The 18883-nt window shown below is 43.6% G+C and overlaps 1 protein-coding gene across 1 annotated transcript in view; it reads right to left on the reverse strand.

The window, feature by feature from the left end:
- The window catches only part of Myh13 (myosin heavy chain 13), a 51161-nt gene that overhangs the window by 27250 nt on the left and 5028 nt on the right, over window positions 1-18883 (reverse strand). The window contains exons 4-19 of the mRNA XM_021176266.2: window positions 18163-18368; window positions 16367-16510; window positions 16129-16285; window positions 14575-14602; window positions 14373-14484; window positions 12895-12987; window positions 10847-10910; window positions 10637-10735; window positions 10432-10535; window positions 7653-7791; window positions 4991-5109; window positions 4126-4275; window positions 3849-4019; window positions 2896-3205; window positions 550-623; window positions 360-447 (exon numbers count right to left, since the gene is read on the reverse strand). Of these exons, the coding sequence (XP_021031925.1) occupies window positions 360-447; window positions 550-623; window positions 2896-3205; window positions 3849-4019; window positions 4126-4275; window positions 4991-5109; window positions 7653-7791; window positions 10432-10535; window positions 10637-10735; window positions 10847-10910; window positions 12895-12987; window positions 14373-14484; window positions 14575-14602; window positions 16129-16285; window positions 16367-16510; window positions 18163-18366 (2056 nt within the window). The 5' untranslated portion in view covers window positions 18367-18368. The remainder of the gene's footprint in view (window positions 1-359; window positions 448-549; window positions 624-2895; window positions 3206-3848; window positions 4020-4125; window positions 4276-4990; window positions 5110-7652; window positions 7792-10431; window positions 10536-10636; window positions 10736-10846; window positions 10911-12894; window positions 12988-14372; window positions 14485-14574; window positions 14603-16128; window positions 16286-16366; window positions 16511-18162; window positions 18369-18883) is intronic.

Raw genomic sequence — 18883 nt, forward strand, 5'->3', positions numbered from 1 at the left:
CGAGTTGAGCTCTGCCAGGGATCATGCTGTCTTTGGCTCCTAGCCTTCCATGCTCTCCAGACAGGCCCAAGGAGAGTTCTGTATTGCCTTTGTATGAATATATCAAACCCGTTTTTCTTTTTTCTTTTTCCCTTTTGGTTTTTGAGACTGAATCTTGTCTTGCTGCCATGGCTGACATCAAACTACAACCTTTTGCCTCAGCCTTAGGAACTGTGGGGTTGGCAGTGCACACCTCTATGCCCCATGTTCTGAACTTTAAATGGTCTCCTAAGCCATCTCCTCCCCTCTTCTCTTCAGCCCATCCTTAGGAATGTACACACATTTTAGGGAGTCCCGTTCTAGCCAGGAGAGTCACTCACCAGGAGTCTTGGTCTCATTGGGAATCAGGCATCGCACAAAATGAGGATGGGTGCTCCTTAGGTTGGTCATCAATTTGTTTAAGTTTTCCTGGGGCACGGATAGAAGCAAGCACATCTCTCTTAGTGCATGCCATTTCACTGGACAGAGAAACAAGCGAAAGAGGAAGATATCAAAAGAGAAACCACGTACCCTGAACACAGCAGACACAGTCTGGAAGGAGGAGCCCTTCTTCTTTCCTCCCTTCTTGCCTCCTGCGGAGTCACCTGCAGGGGGACACACAGAATTGGGGTCAGGTGGCCTAGGGGAAGGATCTATACACACCCTCTTCTGAGCCCAGTGATAAGAGTGTTGACTGCATTGGCCCAAGTTTTGTTGGGTTGTTCTTAGCACACACCTAAGCTCTCTCCGATTTGGGGACACTCAATTTTATCAGTGTGCTAATGGGTTGAGGTGGGATGTGGTGACATTGAGCAGAGAGCAATAATATATACTCTTGGTGTAGGGAGACAGTCCTCTTCTTGGGGAGTCTGACATTTAGTCAAATGGGTTGAGAGATTCTTCTCCGTGATTGGAACCTCTCTCCTGTGCTTACCCCTTTATTATTTATAGTTTGATTTTATTTTTTATCTTGGAGACCGGGTCTTGCTCTGTAACCCAGGCTGGCTTTGAACTTATAGCAATCCTTCTGCCTCTACTACCCCAGTGCTAAGATCATAGGAATGGCTCTCAGCATCCTGGAATCTGCCTTCATGAGGAAGAAACTGAAAAGAACAAAACTCTATTTTTTCTCACAAATATTCTATAGTCTATTCCCCCCTTCCTTTTCTGGGAGAAACCACCTAATTTCTTGTCTCAGTGTGAAGTCAGTGATGTTTGGTCTAAGTTTACTGAGTAGCCATCTTTCCTATTTAGCCTCTGAAACTTAATCTTTATTCAGCTTTGGGGGAAATAGTCCCTCTCTTGTCCTTATACTCTGTCACTTGGCCTCTCTGTATGAGATTAGCAGGAGTGCATATTTGAATCAGGGAGGGAAGGCCAGAAAGCCCCCTTTTCAGATCTATATCCATCCATAGGTTCTTCAAATAATGTCTTGGCATTGTTGCTAAGTAACATTGTCCCTAAGAGACTCTTAGAGATACCCTGGTCAGACTCAAAGAAAATAATTTTGTCATTCAAATTTAAATTGTGCTCATTTATTACAATTCTCAGCCCAAAGTATAACTAGACATTAACTCTTATAATGTTATGTAAGTATCTACTGAATGATTATCTTGCATTCATTTTAAATTAAATAAATTAATTACTAAAAGCTTATACTTAAATGGTCAATATTTTAAAACTGTATCTTGGACAACTGTTTAATGTACCACATCTGTTAGTAAAGAGAGCATGAAAGGACTGGGAACCTTGGAAGTTGGTACAGGCTATTCTGTATCCATATGGGGAACAACTTCTGTAATTTCCCAAATGATTAGACATAGAGAGGCTGGCTGTAGCAGTATATTCCCACATCCTAGCATATGGGGATTTGAGGGAGGGGGATCACAAGTTTGGGTCATGCTGGGCTATATACTGAATTCTAGGCTAACTTAAACTATAAAGTAAAGTCCTTTCTTAGACAAATAAGCATAGTTATTGCATGACTACAACACCAACTGGAAAAGACTCAAGGACACCATGTGACCCTGCACTTTTATTCCTAGGTGTATATTCTTGTCACTGACAACAGATAAGTACAAAAAAAATTTGCATACTCAGGGGATTCTATTCACAGGGTAATCCTATTCACAGAATCCAGAAAGTGGAGATTGTCCAAATACCCACAGGATGGTGACAGCAGAGACCAGGTGAAGACGACCCATGCAGTGAGATATTATTGTCTCTAGAAAGGAATCAAGAACTAATACTGCTACATCATGCACAGACCTTGAGAATATCATGCCTGAGTGAAGGACCCTCTCATATATGATTCCATTCCTATGAAAAAGCCAAACACACCCTCAAGCTAGCCTCAGCTCTACAGGAATTCTCAAGTTCATAGTCACATACATCCTTGTAGTAAACTCTTGGTATTACTCCTAAGTTATACCAAGGTTACAGAAACCCTGGCCAGCTTCAAGAAAATAGTCCACAGAGATGGAAGGTAGATCAGAGGTTGCCAGGCTCTGGAGACAGGAATGGTGAGAGACTGCTTATGGACTACAGGGGTGATAAGATGTTCTTAAATTAGATAGTAGTGATGATTGCCCAGCATTACAAACATACATACCCACTGGATTTTTAATTACTAATTTTATTGCATTTCAATTACATCTTAATTTAAAGAAAATCATTGAACAATGAATTACTGACTACCTTGTCCACTTAGGGTCCATCTTACCTCCATGGAGCTTCATGTTTTAAGAGGAGCACTGAGAGTAGGAGGAAGGAAAATAGAGGCGAGAGCCTAAAGCTTATGTTGGGCCGTCTGATGTATGAGCAGCTTTAGGGTGTGAGTGATTGCACAGAGCTCCCATGAGGGAAAGAGAACCTTACCTGCTTCTGCTCCTGCGTAGTTGGAAAAGAGGAAGGACAACAGCTTCAGGGAGGACTTCTGGTACAGCCCCACTACGGTCTCATTCAGCGGGTCCTTGTTCTTATCCAGCCAGCCAGCGATGTTGTAGTCTACAGTGCCCGCATAGTGCACCAGGGAGAAGTGTGCTTCAGCCTTGCCTTTGGCAGGTTTGGGCTTCTGGAAGTTGTTGGATTTTCCCAGGTGCTGGTCATACAACTTGTTCTTGAAAGAGGTGTCTGTGGCCTTGGGGAACATGCACTCCTCTTCCAGGATGGAGAAGATGCCCATCGGCTAGAAGGAGGATGACAGAGATGGTATCTTTACAGTTGAGAAGCCAGGCTAGTGGTTCCAAGGATGGAGAAAGCAAAGAGAAATCCTTTGTTGCCACCACTGTGCTGCTGAGAGCACTGGATTGTGAGCCATGAGAACAAGGTTCCTGGTATGATGTAGTAATAGGACAGTGGTAGATACAAAGAGTGGGCTCTTACTGGGTAGATTAATCTAGAACTAATAATCCTTCTGTTTTAGACCCTCAAGCATTGGAATTACAGGAATGTATCCCCTGACCCAGTATCAAAGTCCTTAATAAAAGTTAACATCATTCCTTGTTTTCACAGTAACTTTTCACTAAGAATAGCAATGCCCCTGGTCTCTGCTCTTTGAATTTTGGGGCATGTCAGTAGTAAGAGATGTCACAATGCATGTGCAGAATCCACTGACATGCTTGTGGTTTTCTATTTTAACCCCTCAATCACCTCCTTAGGTGTTAGAACAGTTCTGAGTGCTTTCTGAGTCTCCCTCTTTCCAATCTTACTCTCTCTGCAAAGAGGAATCCAGCTGTCTGAAAGGGAGAGGGATTAGAGATGCCCATCTATGAGCAGAGAAGAGGCAGAGAAGAATGTGAGGGTACCAACCACGGAGGAAGCACCCGTACCTTCTCAATGAGCTCGATGCAGGCTGCCAGGTCCATCCCGAAGTCAATGAACTCCCACTCGATGCCTTCCTTCTTGTACTCCTCCTGCTCCAGCACGAACATGTGGTGGTTGAAAAACTGTTGCAGTTTCTCGTTGGTGAAGTTGATGCACAGCTGCTCCAGGCTGTTGAACTGGGTGCAAATATGAAAGAGTTTAAGTCTGAGAAATCTATGCGAATGAATTTGGGACCAGAGCTAAGCAGACAGAAAAAGCCAGTCATTTGCCCAAACAGCTCACATCAAAGATCTCAAAGCCAGCGATGTCCAAGACCCCGATGAAGTACTGCCGGGGCTGCTTGGTGTCCAGCTGCTGGTTGATGCGGGTGACCATCCACAGGAACATCTTCTCGTAGACAGCCTTGGCCAGAGCTCCCACTGAGTTGGTCACCTTGAGAAAGGACCATCCACTTAATGTTCACATTAAATCATTAGTCCACACTCATTAGTTTTGTTAAGTTGAAGCATCAAATTGACATCATGATGGTCAAAAGTAATTGAGTGTTGCCAATTTCACATCATGCAGTATCTTATTAACTATTTTTAAGACATCTGTCTACCTTGTGATATTATTCTTTCTCTGATAACAATTCCACTAAAAACATAGTTTCTTAACAGCCATGGCCATAGCACATGACTCCAGGAATTGTCAAGTTCCAATCAGAGGAGAAGCCTTGAAGTAGATTGGATAAATTAGTATCCCTTTATAGGATTTGAAATTGGAATTAAAAGCTGCTGATCTGAATCTCAGGTTGAGAGTAGAAATATGGAAGTGTTAATTTGAGAAATCCGAGGGAGGTCTCAGGCAGGAGGGGCAAAGAAACTTTATTTAGCAAAGACACATCAGAGAGAGATAATAGCATTTGTAGCTGCAAAGGAGTCAGAGAGAGGCTGTTTCGCCTTCATTTCCTAGTTACCTGCCCCCATAACAGGAGTGGGCACGCATGCATTTGTATTCCTCAGGTCCCCCCCTGAAATCTAAGGATAATTTCCACCTTGATGCTAAAGCAGTTTCATACAACTTTCAGAATGTAACCAGAAGACAGCTGCAGACATGGTTAGACTAGCAGGCTGTCCTAGTAAAACGGATGCTGAGACTCTATTACCTGCTGGACATTCTGTCCTTTGGTGACATACTCATTTCCAACCTTCACTCTTGGACAGCACAGGCCTTTCAGCATCTCTGCTGAATTCAGTCCCATCAGGTATCCAGCTTTGTCAGCCACTGAAGGAAGAGGAGACATGGTGTTATAGAAAACAGAAGCCATTAGGCTGTCCAGCTAGCCCAGGCTCCTCCCAGAAAAATGTCTTTCAATCATTTGTGATGTCTCTGTATTCTTCTATCTGTAACAGGCATGGACTTGTCTGTAAAACCTCATCCTATCATCCAGGTGTCTTTTGTTATCAAGAGCTTCCAAACTAGATGCAAGCTTTGTAAATAGTAAGCTTGGCGTTTTTTCTGCCTTTTTCTATTTCCCATGGTGTTGAGAATGTCTACTATGCTCTACTATTGAGGTACATGCCCAAACAATATGCATCTTGACTGATTTTTTACCTACTAATTTTCGACTTCATAAACACATTTGTTATCTGGGCACAGTGGTACACTCCTTTAATCTCAGCAATTGGGAGTAAATGATGGGAAAACCTCTGAGTTCAAGGTCAGCCTGGTCTATATAGCAAGTTCCAGGACTGGTAGGACTACATAGAGAGAGCCTGTCTCAAAACAACAACAACAACAACAAACCCAAACCAAAAAGCATATTAGTTATATTGTAACACCTGTAGATCCCACCAAACATGAGTTGAAAATGCTAAGAGGAAGAATTAAGTCTGAGCTTGTTAGATTGCCTAGCAGGTAAGGGTGTTTGCTCCAGACCTGATAACCTGACTTTGAGCCCTAGGACTCACACAATAAAAGGAGAGAACTGAATTCTGCAAGTTGTTCTCTAACCTTACCACATGGACCCTGGTGTACAACTTCCTCACATCCCCCAAATAATGTAAGACTTAAAAAACCATGCATTGCCAGTGACAGTGGCTCACACCTTTAATCCCAGCACCTAGGAGCCAGGTGGAGCACTATTAACTTCAGACCACCATGGTCTGTATAGTGAGTGCTAGACTAGCCAGGGATCCTGTCTCAAAACAACAACAACAACAAGAACAACAAGAACAACAAGAACAACAACAACAACAACAATGCATCTGTCCTGAGCAATATAGCATGACTATTAACATTGTAGTAGATGTCAAAGTTATCTGGAGATAATTTACAGTACATTGGAGGGTATACATCAGTGCACAGAAACTACCACAGTTTATACAGGAGAGTCCACCTACAGATGGCTTTTGTATGTGCTGGTTAGTTTCTCTTAGCTTGACACAAACTAGAAACTCCTTGGAAGTAGTTACCTCAAAGGAGGCATTGCCTTTGTCAGATCAGTCATGGGATGGGGTATTTGCTTGATTACAAACTGATGAAGAGTGTCTGTGGCTTATATAGTTTTCCAAATGCAAATCTTCCACATCCTTTTCTTTCCCCTGTAGCCAAAGTGGACCAGCCCTCTTCCTCAGTTCCCACCACGTTATTTCTCTTGTATCCTTACTTACCTCAGTGTGTCTCTCTTTCTCCACATCTTTCAGAATCCTACCCATCCTTCACAGCCCAATTCACTGTCCCCTACTCCAAGAAGCCTTTCACCGTTATCCTGGGCAAGCATGATTCCTGTTCTGAAATCAGTATCTCTTCCCGTCATGTACCACTGAGGTAGACAGGCTTCCAAGATGGCTCCCAAGGCATGTGTCCCTGGAGAACATCTTGTATAATCCTCTCTTGAGTGTAGGTGGGATCTAGGAATATGGTAGGCTATTATACTCATGGTAATGCTGCTCATCAGATGGCTTTAAGGTGACAAACGGGAGATAAATTCAGGCAGATAGAAACCAATCAGGTGAGACTCAACAGAATGCTGATAAGGTCATTTAGATCTTCCTAACATTTAAGCCATGCCTAGAGAGCCTTCTTGATGCCTCCAGACTTAACCAACCCTAAACCTTACACTTTGGGGATAGAATCAACAGGAAGAATTTGTAAGGTTGACCCACAATTATTTACTCTTTTGTAAAGGAATATTTTAGGTTGCATGTGAGAGAAGAGAGGCCCAAAGAATAGGCTCTAGAGTGTGTTAAGAGTTCTGTTGCCTTTCTTTTCTTCCTACTTCTCTCAGTTTTACTTCTAGGATTTCAGTGGGTATGGCAGGGTGTGGCTTTACGTGTAATGAAGAGTGTGTGTTTCATCAGCCAGGTGAGAATTACTAAGGGGGAGATTTGGTCACCAGTTTTTGCTTCAGGGTCAAGTTCAGCAGATGTCAGGGTGGGAGCAATAGAAGGAAGACAACTTGACATTCTTTTTAGTGGAGGTTTTACATATTAAGCTCACATTATCAGGACAGTATTCTCGGCTTTGATGTTAGTATGCACAGAGAGAAAGTGAAGTTCACTTAGCCATAGTCTTCTGCTCAAGTCCACCTCAAAGATCAGGCATATCTTGAGAGTAGATGACGATTTGACACCATAAGTCTTAATGAAATGAGTGGACTGGTTTAAGACATGAATTCAGGACAAACCTTGGACAATTCAAATGCAGGGCATATAATTTTGGAAGAGCAGCAAAAATGTATCTCACACAGCCTGGGCTTGGGACACACATGAACATGGGTAAGGAATCAAATCCCCCCCACCCTCACCCTGCTCAGAGGCAGTTACCTTCCGTGCCATCTGGCTCAGCCTGCTCCTCTCTCTGCTTCTGTTTGAACTTCATGTTCCCATAATGCATCACAGCCCCCGTCAGCTTGTAGATCCCAACTTTCTCCTCCGGGCTGAAGCCCAGGATGTCAATGGCATTCTAAAAGGAAGAGAAGGGGCTCAAGGATCCGTATTGTGTATCAGACGAGACAGCATTTGCTCACACGAGTGGGTGAATGTGTGTGATATGTCAAGTTAAGAGCTAAAATCTGGTTTTATAAATATGTTTGTTTAGGTGAGTGGAGATTACGGGAAGAAAATGGAGTATTTATTTTCTTTTATTAGATAAGAACTAGCTGTAACCTCTCCCACTACATATAAATGAGGTGATTTTCTGGATGAGGGTATTGAAGCCACCGTATGATACTGGAGGAAGAAAATTGCAGTGATAGAGGGATAGTTTCCAAAAGTTTCAGTTTGTTGTTATAACATGGGAATCCCAGTATGGTCAGTCATTTAATAAATTCACTGCAGAATATTAAAACCTGGAAGGGAAGGTCAGCAGAGATATTACCAACTTCCAGATGATCTAAGGACACATTTTTGTAGAACCCCTCTTTTATATAAGATATTGGGTGAGGTGCTATCCATATGTTATCTAATAAAGTCTACATGAATACCTTATAGGTTTATATTATGTATATATGGAAGTATACCTATATGTGTGTATGTACACCCTTCATGTCCACATACTTTGTAGATATGCAGGCTTATGGGTGAAGAAATAGGGTTCTCTGAGGGTGAGAACCTACCCAGGGTCCTACAGAGAGGATGCCAGGGGATGGGGGCTAGAGCTAGTCTGGGTCCAGGGTTTGCTGATTTAGTTTCAAAACTATTTTGCCCATCTTCTTACCATAAAGCCTAATAAAATGATAAGTAATAAATGATTTTAAAAAATGTTCTTCTCTGGGGTGTGCACATTGATTATGTAGCAGGTTTTCAGCCCACACATGTCCTTTGGTGGAGCTGAAACACATCTTGACATGTCTGAATTGGGAGGATAGACCAAATGAGTCAGGGGGATGATACTGAAGAAGTGAGGCACTCCTAGGATGACATTCCACTGTGGGGATGAAGAGCCCATGAACGAATCTAGCAAAAAATGAAGGGTCATGGGGCCATGGTAGTCATCCTTGAATTCACATCTTACCTCAGTGGTCCCTAGCTAGTTTTATTGAGCTGTTGCAGGAGATTGAGAGGCCCTTTCATTAATTTCTAGAAGGGATGAGTAGAAAGTGTTACTTTTGGGGGAACCTCTTGGGAACACAATCCCCAAAAGGCATTCTTCTCTTAGGCCATTAACTGCCACTCAAGAGAAATGCCACCAATAGTGAGAACAATGGTAGAGTGAAGGTGTAGACATGAGAGACCTTTGGTGTGATAGGCCCTCATCTGTGGATTCAACCAGCAACAACTAAAACTATTTGAGGGGAAAGTTCACTGTACTAAGCTTGCTATACAAGCTTTTCTATTTTCCAGATATGTTGATGTTGGATATGACGTTGTAATCTATAAAGCTCATGTTTGAGAACTGGCAAATTTTTTTAAAGGTAAAACAACCTGATAATTTTAAGAGTAAGTTTATGCTTTTGTGTTGGGTCATATCCACAGCTACCTTTGGCCATATGCATGATCTACACTCATGCCTATATAATGCAACTGTGTAACATTTACACTGACTAAGGCAGTGTAGTCTATAAGAGTCCTTAAAGCACACAGGTGAGTGAGGACAAAGAGTATGGCACTCCACAGAAAGAATGTGAGTGTCCAAGTATCAAGCTGCAATGATTGGCGGAAAACTAATTTGCCAGAGACACCGTAAGAGATCCTTCCTCTGGGGCTGAAGCACCAGTTTTTAATCTGACTCTTCTTTGTGTTCACACACTGGAGACTGGGGAAGCCATTATCTTTGGCTTATTTGATCATGAAAATTTTCTACTTGCTTTAGACAATTAGTTCTACCTGGAAACATCACAGAATAAAGCTAAGGATGATGGGTGCTAGATGCGCCCTGCTGAAGGATAAGATTCAATTCTGTAGCCTTTGAAGCTTCTGTGAGAGTGGAGCCAAGATGAGTGGAGATGAACGCCACTCCTGGTTGGGCACACTTGGGTTTAGACATGTTTCCATTTATAGACAGACTTTCAGGCAAGTTGTGTATTTTCTTTTAAGATTCTAAGAGTCAGCTTTCCACATCCATAAAACGGGGAAATGGTGATATACATGTCAAAGATGCTCTTAGGATTTAACTGAATTGTTAAAGTAAAGCTAGTTGTCTCTGTGATGTGCTCGGCACATTTAGTTATTACTGTTACGGTGATTAGATCTGCAGGGCATCCCTACAGATAAAGCTTACATGCCTGCCCCGTGTGCTGAGGATGGTGCCTGGGATGAGTCTAGGATAAAGGTAGAAAGGAAAATGAAGATGCCACTGCAGAGTGGAGGGTCTTTTCCCCCCTGCTTTGTACTTTGCTGCAATATGAAGACCTCCAACTGATGTTCACACACATTATGAATGCAAAAGAGATTTATATCAAAATGGCAGAGAGTAGAACTAGTAGCCTGCCTTGTAGAACTTCGTGGATCCCATTTTGAAGCATTGCAATTTGGTGGTGGGGCAATCTGTGAGTCCAGTCAGGTTAGTATCTCTGCATTCCCCATTTTTCCATGAGCTCACTAAGATGCCCCTCAGCTCACAAACTCTGTACTACTCTGTGCAAACAAATAAATACATGCTTACATCAGTTGCCAACAATTCCTCGCTGTCATCGATGCTAGCTACTGTGACCTCTCCTTGGCTCACGAAAGGGAAGTCGAAGGGGTTGGTTGAAATCAGAAGCAAGTCTGTAAAAGATAGAGAGCCTTTAACACCTCAGGCAGTGTACCCTAAGTCTGGGTACCTTTCTCACTACTGGTCAAGAAGCTAAGAACACCTCTGAGCTTACCAATTAGTTCTGGTTTCTTATTTGACATGATTTGATAAAAAATGTGATAGCTTCTTTCACTGGATAACTGGAATGTCACTCTGGATTTTTCCAGGAGATCTAAGGTAACAACAACAACAACAACAACAACAACAACAACAATCATATGATTGCAAATTTTTTAGAGATACATTTAGCTAAGCATTGTTTTTATACATTGTGTAGACTCACAGGTTTCGATGTCCGCTGATGCTAGCTTCCCTGTGGCTCCAAAGTGGATCCGAATGAACTTCCCCTGTCCAACAACAGGTTGACAACAAGTTACTTTTGCTGCCTCTGATTCTCTGAGAGATGCTACCATCCACGAGTAGGAAGTGGGTAGAGGGGCGTGGCTGGGAGAGATGGCAGAAGCACAGATACTTTCTTCCTCTCTGGTTCCCTGACACCCATGTTCCCTGACTGGGTCCTCCAAGGTTCTGAGAATTCTGCGCAAAGTGCTGGCCCTGCTCCTGCAACTCTGGGGAAGCCCGCAGGCTCATTTTCTGATTTCTCTGCTTGGGCCACATCAAGGATTGATGGATTGCCTCCTTCACTCGCTGACTCTCTGCTTGGAACTGTGTCTGTTTTAATTGTCTCATCCCTGTGTTCTCACACTCTTCCTAACACCTTAGAATCCATAAATGTCTTAGCTGTCTTTCTGGTTTCTGTTTTGCCTCTAGAGGCTTCTTCTAAGATTTCTCACCTCAGTTTTACATGCTATTTCCTAATGGCAAATCCATCTTCCAGGCTCAGCCCCAGGCCAGTCTCCCTATCTCCCAAATAAACAACTCAGGTTCCGTGTTATCCCTTCTCTGTCTTTCTGTCTCTGTCTCTGTCTCTGTCTCTGTCTCTGTCTCTGTCTCTGTCTCTGTCTCTGTCTCTCTCTCTCAAACACACACACATGTATATAAAACACTATATGCAAAATGTGAAATAAACAAACTATTTATGTGTTATTTATATGACATAGTTATAAAATTGTATCGATGTATAATTTAGAAGAGTAGCATGCACATTGTATGTACTTTTTTCTTATACTGGTGCACTTAACTGGTCCTCTCCTATACTGTGAGTTAATCTGAGGGCAAAAGTCTTGCCATTTTTATTTCCTTATACATTCTGCAATGTGTTCAGTTCTCAAAAGTTTTTCAGAGTTTCATGAATAATCTATGAAAAGCTAGAGAAGTCCTCAGAAAAAGACAACGAATGTCACCCCTTAGCCTGGAATGGTTAGTCTGGATGAGAGTAGACAGATGTGATTGTGACTCTGAGTCAGATGAAAAGGCCTCATGACTAAGAGTGTACTAATGCAAAGTTCCCAAAAGCATTGTCTCCACTAAAGGCCCACACAATAACCAACCTGACCTGGGTGTGTAGAACAGACACTCTCTGAGTGCTTATTCCTTTGGCCAAGACAGTTAAATAGAGGAATGAGTGTTTATTAATGTGCAAGCATGGGAGTAAATAAGTTGAGCTCATCTTAAATGAAATTCTGGACGTTGGACTATATCTTTTAGTATTGGCAATACCAAGCCATTCTGGTTTCTACTCTCCTTTCCTGCCCTCACTAACTGGCCCCTCCTCCCAGGGTCTCCTGACCTGGAGGAGGTCAAGTTTGCTAATTTAAGTCATACTGAAGTTTTTGTGGCTAAGTCAACCAACTTTTTCGTTTAAAAAAAATGCTTCAAATCACAAAGCATGACTCCAATTGCCTGTTACCCCAGCATCATGGGTAATACATAGAACACCGCCAAGATGATCCTGAGAGGTTGCTGCCTAGGACTGTGGCTGAAACCAAAAGCATCTAGTTCAGTGAGAAACCCTATCTCGAGGGAAATAGAAAGTGATCAGGATGATATCTTGTTGTAGCCTCCTCAAATGTGCATATGGACACTTGCAGAGAAATTTAAAAAGAAAATACATTCTTCCACCTACAGAGGCCAATTTGATATAAATGATTTCTCCTTACTTGTGGAACCTGACTGAGTCTCAGTGACTTCAGCATACTGGGAAGGGGTGTTCACTAGCTAAAGGGAGATGGTTAAATCTTCCTTTTTTTTTTTTTTTTTTGGCCAGGAATAAGCCAAAACCTTTCTAACTCCTCTTGGATCAATTGATCTGAATTTTGTAAGGGTAGACCAAGGCTCAGTGTATCTTAGCATCTGCAGTAATTTTTCCTGTCTAGAATTTAACAGATGGGTGTAATTGGGTTGGGAGTTGAAAACCCATCTGGGACTTACAAATCTGGAGGAGTTGTCATTCCTCACGGTCTTGGCGTTTCCAAAGGCCTCCAGCAGGGGGTTGGCTTGGATGATCTGATCCTCCAGCGTTCCCTAGTAACAAGTCAAGAGAGGAATGGGGAGAACCTGGGCTATCTTCTGGGATGGGTGTTTGGTGGATGGAAACTACTTGCTCTGGGTATCACCCCTGACTAGTTGTCAGTTCTGATGTGTGGATAGCCCTCCAGAGGAGTTTCAGGGTTCCCCTCCTGGAGAGTCTTTTGTTAGGGTAGCCTTGGAGTGACTTCTGGCTGTGGCAGACTCCAGGCTGGAACATTGTTTCCTCTGTTTCAACAAGCTTCCTGTTCTAGTGATGCTTCATCACAAATCATGTTTTGTTTCGTTTCGTTTTGTTTTGTTTTTGAACATGCACGTCAGTAAAACAGGAGAAGGTGCACCGGAGACCTAGTCAGCAAGGATCCTAAGCCTAGAGTCTCACGAGCCTTGTTCAGAAGTCCTCTCGGTGATCTTTTGAAATCCCATGGTTCTCCTAATCATTCCCTAAGGGAGCTGTGAAGTTGTTCAAGACCACTCAGCTGTTGCTGATGGAGTTGGTGCTAGGTAGACCCCCAGGTCTGCACAGACAGGACCACCTCATATGTGACTGTGACTTAGACATGTATCTTGGTCTCTGTTCAGTTTCCCGGCACGCCTAAAACTCTTGGGGTTTCTGAAGTTATGTGGTGTGGTGTGGTATAGTATGATATGATATGGTGTTCTATGTGTTTCGGCTGAGAGCTGAAGCCTCAGGACAAGGGCTTCACATGGTTAGAGGGTTGGGGGTTTAGGGGGAGAGAGAGTGAAGTCTGAGCTGGTCACTGATCGCTGGCTAATGGAACCCCTGTGAGGATCCTTAACCAGAGGGGTTTAGAGAGATTCTAGATTGATGAACCTATGGAGGGTCTGGAAGGTGGCAGGCCTATAAAGGACATTGCAACTCCAGACTTCTCTTCCAATATAGTAATCTGTGCATCTCTTCCCTCTGAGTGCTCCTGAGCTTTATCCTTTATGATAAATCAATCAATGTAAGGGACACACCTCCCATTCTGTGAGCCACTTTAGCCACAGAGGAGATGACAGGAACTCTTGACTTTTAAGAAGTTGGCTAGAAGTACAGGTTGTAGGAACTGGGGCTTGGGAGCCTGAGCCCTTAACTTGTGGGATGTGATGTTATGTCCCTGAAGGTAGTGTCAGAATTAAATTGAGCTGTAGGATCTTGGTTGGCACTTTCAGAGAACTGGAGGATACTTCAGTTATAGAAAAATGTGTACACATTGGTATGAAAGTTTTTCTATATAAAACCACAAAGGGACCAAAAAGAAAAATCTAGTCCTATTGGGCTATCTCTTTTGAGTGTGCATCTCTCATACATTTGATATGCACCTAATATTTCAGGTATATTTATTCTAACAAGCCTTTGGTACCATAGTACTCCTTACCTGCATTTTGCCCGGCTGCTGCTCTTTCTTCTTGTCCCCCGTGACTGCAATTGTTGCAAAGTATTGGATAACACGCTTCGTGTTCACTGTCTTTCCAGCCCCAGATTCTCCACTGTCAATTAAAAATAAATGGGATAAAAAAAAAGTAGAAGAGGAGGTGCAGGCTCTAAAACCATTGTGGTGTGAACATGGGCTAACTCACGTGATCAAGATGGATTGGTTATCTCGATCTAGAAAAAGAGAAAAAAAATCAAAGGCATAAGTAACAGAACAGGTAGATTAAGAAACAAGCAACCCTTCCAGGACTCCCAGAACACAAGCTCTGACTTTGCTGTCTGCTAGGGGTGAGGCATAGGCATGTTGAAGCATCATGGGGGAGTTTATGCAGATTCTTTGAAAGTGGGATGCTGGACATGGGCAGGAGCCTGGAAATGAATATGGAGCCCCACCGTGTAAAGGGTATTTATGTCTGTAGATCTGAACTCCTTGCTGGAGTGTTCTCATATTGCTTTTAACAAGGGAAGCAATATGAACTTTTGAGAGGCCACACGTTTTAGCTGATTGAATGCCATTTCAATTTTTTGGTCTAGGTTTTCTACCTGCATAAAATTGATTTTTTCATTTATGAGAGCATGTGAGCCAAATTGTAGCACTCAAAAATTTTTATATTGAAGATCTAACCCTCAGGACCTCAGAACATGACCTCATTTGGAAATAAAATATAAATGAGACTCCGATGTTATTAAAGATGGGGTCAGACTGGCACAGGCTGAGGCCTGATCCATATCAATGTATCCTTGTAACACGGGAACAAATGAAGACATGTGCTCATAAAGACAACACCACATCACTGTGTCTCTGCAGAATAAGAAAAAATGAAGGCGTATGCACATGGAGAGAACACTGGGGCAAGGGAAGGCAGAGAGGAAGGTGACATCTCCACAAGCCAAGCAACACCAAAAGTCACCTACAAAGCACAGAAGCAGGGTGAACAAGTCGAACATATCTTCTCTCATGATCCTTACAAAAACCAACCCCAATGACGTCTTTGATTTCAGACCATTAGCTTCTGCAACAGTGAGGCAAATGCATTTCTCATTAAGATGCCCAGCCTGTGGCTTTGTATCACAGTGGCCAAAGCAAAGCCGATACGAACAGTGATGTGGCTCTTCCCTTTAATAGTGTAAATTCGATTCATGTAGAAGAAAGGCATTGGAGAAATGGCGAGGACTCTAAAGGTGCCATTTGCTTCTTAAGGTAACAGCTGATCGTAACAGCTCACTTCCTCTGTTTGTGGCAAGTCAATTCGGGTGAAAGTTGAGCAGACAAGTGGCGGTGGGCATAGTGATGTGACAATGTCACCACGTACCTACTTCTTGGGAAGGTCAGAGAAGTCTGCTCTATGCATCTCTCCAACTTTGCATTCCCCGAGTGGTTGGGGAGTCTCGGTTAAATGTACCCATAGCAGGGTAAGTTGGGGATATAGAAGAGCAGTGTCCTTGTGTTCTACAATGCACCCCCACCCCCGGAAATGAGCATGGGTTTAGAATGCTTCAGAAAGAACCCCTGGCTTCGCCCTTCACCATGACTACTGTAATAAAAGATGCCATGGCTTTGGATGTTCATCCCCAAGTCATCTGAGGCTCCCAAGTCCATGCTGGCTGCTACTGTATTGTTTAGATGTGTGGGGTATATAAGGGCCCAAATACTAGGCCAATAATGCCTTACAATCATACAAATCAAAGGCTTCACTCACCTGTTAGCATGAACTGGTAGGCATTATCAGAGATGGAGAAGATGTGGGGCGGGGCCTCCTGGCGCTTTTTGCCTCGGTAGGCCGCCACCACCTCGGGGTTGTACACCGGCAGCCACTTGTAGGGGTTGACAGTGACGCAGAAGAGGCCTGAGTAGGTCTGTGGGAAATTCAAAAGATTAAGGATCTTGTTTTTTCCTCAGAGAGGCAGCAAAATAGAAAGAGGTCAAAAGGCTCTCACATAGATCATCCAGGCTGCGTAACGCTCTTTGAGATTGTACAGCACAGCGGGCTCATGCAGGTGGGTCATCATGGCCATGTCCTCGATCTTGTCAAACTTAGGGGGGTTCATGGGGAAGACTTGGTCACTGTTCAGAGTGAGCTCCTGGGTAGAACAAGGAAAAGCAAGGCGAGAGTGCAGCGTCACGGACCTATTCTCTTCTGGGGTAGGCACGGCATAGTGAGATACTGCAGCAGAGTGGGGGCGTTGCCACAACAACTTAATGGATCATTTCTGTGCCTGGAGATGACCTAGCAATAACTCTCCTTGGTTAACCTGATTCTGGTCTGGTGCCCCCAGACCAGCCTGGCATTGTGTGTGCCCAGAAAGGACATCGGGTAAACCTAAAGAGTAGTTGGCCCTCGGAATTGCCAGATAGATCTTGGATAGCTAAAGTCAAGGGACGTTGTCTTGGTTTAACCTGTTACTCTGAGAGTGCTGTAACAAGATAAATGTTAAGAAACTTTTCTTTCTCATGTGTTCTGGGCTTTCCTGCCTCTGTGTCCTGCTCATATCGGCTTCTTTAGAATATCTTCATTACTGTTTTCTCTAGAAAGAAACCCTCAGAGCTCCACTCAGGTGCCCAATCTCATGCCCCATTTCCTTGCATCTGTTTCTTCAAAGCTCTGATAATTGCTTGTATCTCTGCCTGTCATCGTTAAACATTTGGACAGGTATGATGGTTCGTGGCTGAAGAGTATTTGGAGACAATTACTGAATTTCACCTCTCCGCATTTCTCCCACCTTTCCTTCCTACTGAAGCATATAATTGGCTCCGCACTTCATTCTCGGGAGACACACAGAAAGTAGGGCAAAAGAGAGAGCCAAGAAGGTTTTTCTGGCTTTTATTCTCCTAAAACTGAAGCTCTTAGAAGAGCTTTGAGGTTAATGGAAGGAGACTGGCTGGTGTAGGTTAAAGTTCATGAGGAAGGAAGGCCCTTCTCTCCTACTATCCGAGCCTACAGAGAGACACCTAAGATGGTCCACAGTGGAGAGAAAGGAGGCCTCTCTATCCTGATAGTTTCAGAACTGACACTCATTTCTGGGTGATCCACCAGAAAGACAGTGGGTCCAGGGTGACTCTCTGTAAGGTTATGAAAATGGGGCACAGCTCTGAAGCTGGGGAGAGCCCAAAAATGACTCAAAGACCAGGGTTATTTTCCTCCTAATTCAGTGAAAAGAGTTAGAATCAGAGGTTAAGTTCAATGATAAAACCTATAAACAAGATCTGTTTGCTGTGCTTGCATTAAAACTGGTGTCCGTTCCTGACCCACATCTCTTACTCTAGACTGTAAACTTGAGGGAAGTGGGTTCCACAACTGATGTAGATTTACAGAGTGACTGACACCACAGCTGAGATCTGGTGGATGTCCAATAAGGATTGAACCAAAGAGTGTGCTGTGATTATCCACTCCTTTGAGCTTGCCCTGTAGGACTCCCTCTACAGCCCAGAGCGTGTACTGAGTGGGCCCAGCAACCAGCATTACTCTCTTCTTTTAAGTAGTCCAGGATCTTTTACTGTTACCTTCTCTATTCCACCAAAGCAAACACCACCAAATCCTCACAGCCCAAGTCCTCAAAGGGAAGAGGCAGAAGGAAAGGCATGGCAATGGCAGCCTTCTCTAGCTCCTCCACCACAGAATGGCAAAACCTAAGCTGTATCCTGTCTCCAGATGGTTCTGGCCCAGCATGCAAGCCTAGCCAGTCCATTCCAAAGGAAAGCTTCAATGCCTACATTATTAAAGATCAACACTCACCCGGTCATCTAGGGTCTTGACAATGACTTTGTCATTTTCCCTGCTTTGGATCATGCCTTTCACATACATTTCTTTATCATCCACAGCAAAGCAGGCTTTCTTCGAGTCGAATGGGCGGTTCTGAGCCTCGATCCTCTCCTTCTCTGGTTTTCGGAGGTAGGGAGCCGCTTCTCCAAATATGGCCATCTCTGCGTCTGAACTCATGGCTGCAGGGGGTGGAGGGAGGGATGGGGACTGAAAAGATGGGGACTTCTGAGGCTTGGGCTTGGGTAAGTACTTTATCTGCCCCTCCCCTATTCCTATGTAGTGGAGAGGGGGGTGTAGACTCAGGAGCTCTTGGAGCAAACCTGGCTGAGAGATCTACAGCCAGGCCTAGGGGAGCATCAGTTGGCCAGTTCAAGGCAGGCGCGTGTTCCGTGAAGAAGGCAAAGCATCTCATGAATGATTCATCCTGTTTGAACTGTGTGACTTCAGTGCGACCCCAGGCCTTTATGTAAATTAGGGAATAGCTTTTGGAACGCCAATGATACCTAATAGAAAGTTCACACAGCTCAGTGCTCACACACTGACAGGAACATAAAGATTCATTGCACTTGTTTAGGTAACAATGTAACTAACGGAAGACACGCTGACCCAGTGCAAGCAGTTCAAACCTCAACATGAGTCGGATCCCTCTAGGGACCAGTGAAAGCAGATTGCTGGGCCCCAGCCAGCTACTTGA

The sequence above is a fragment of the Mus caroli genome, unplaced genomic scaffold, assembly GCF_978045245.1.
Source record: "Mus caroli unplaced genomic scaffold, Mus_caroli_1 scaffold_13, whole genome shotgun sequence".
Taxonomy (NCBI): domain Eukaryota; kingdom Metazoa; phylum Chordata; class Mammalia; order Rodentia; family Muridae; genus Mus; species Mus caroli.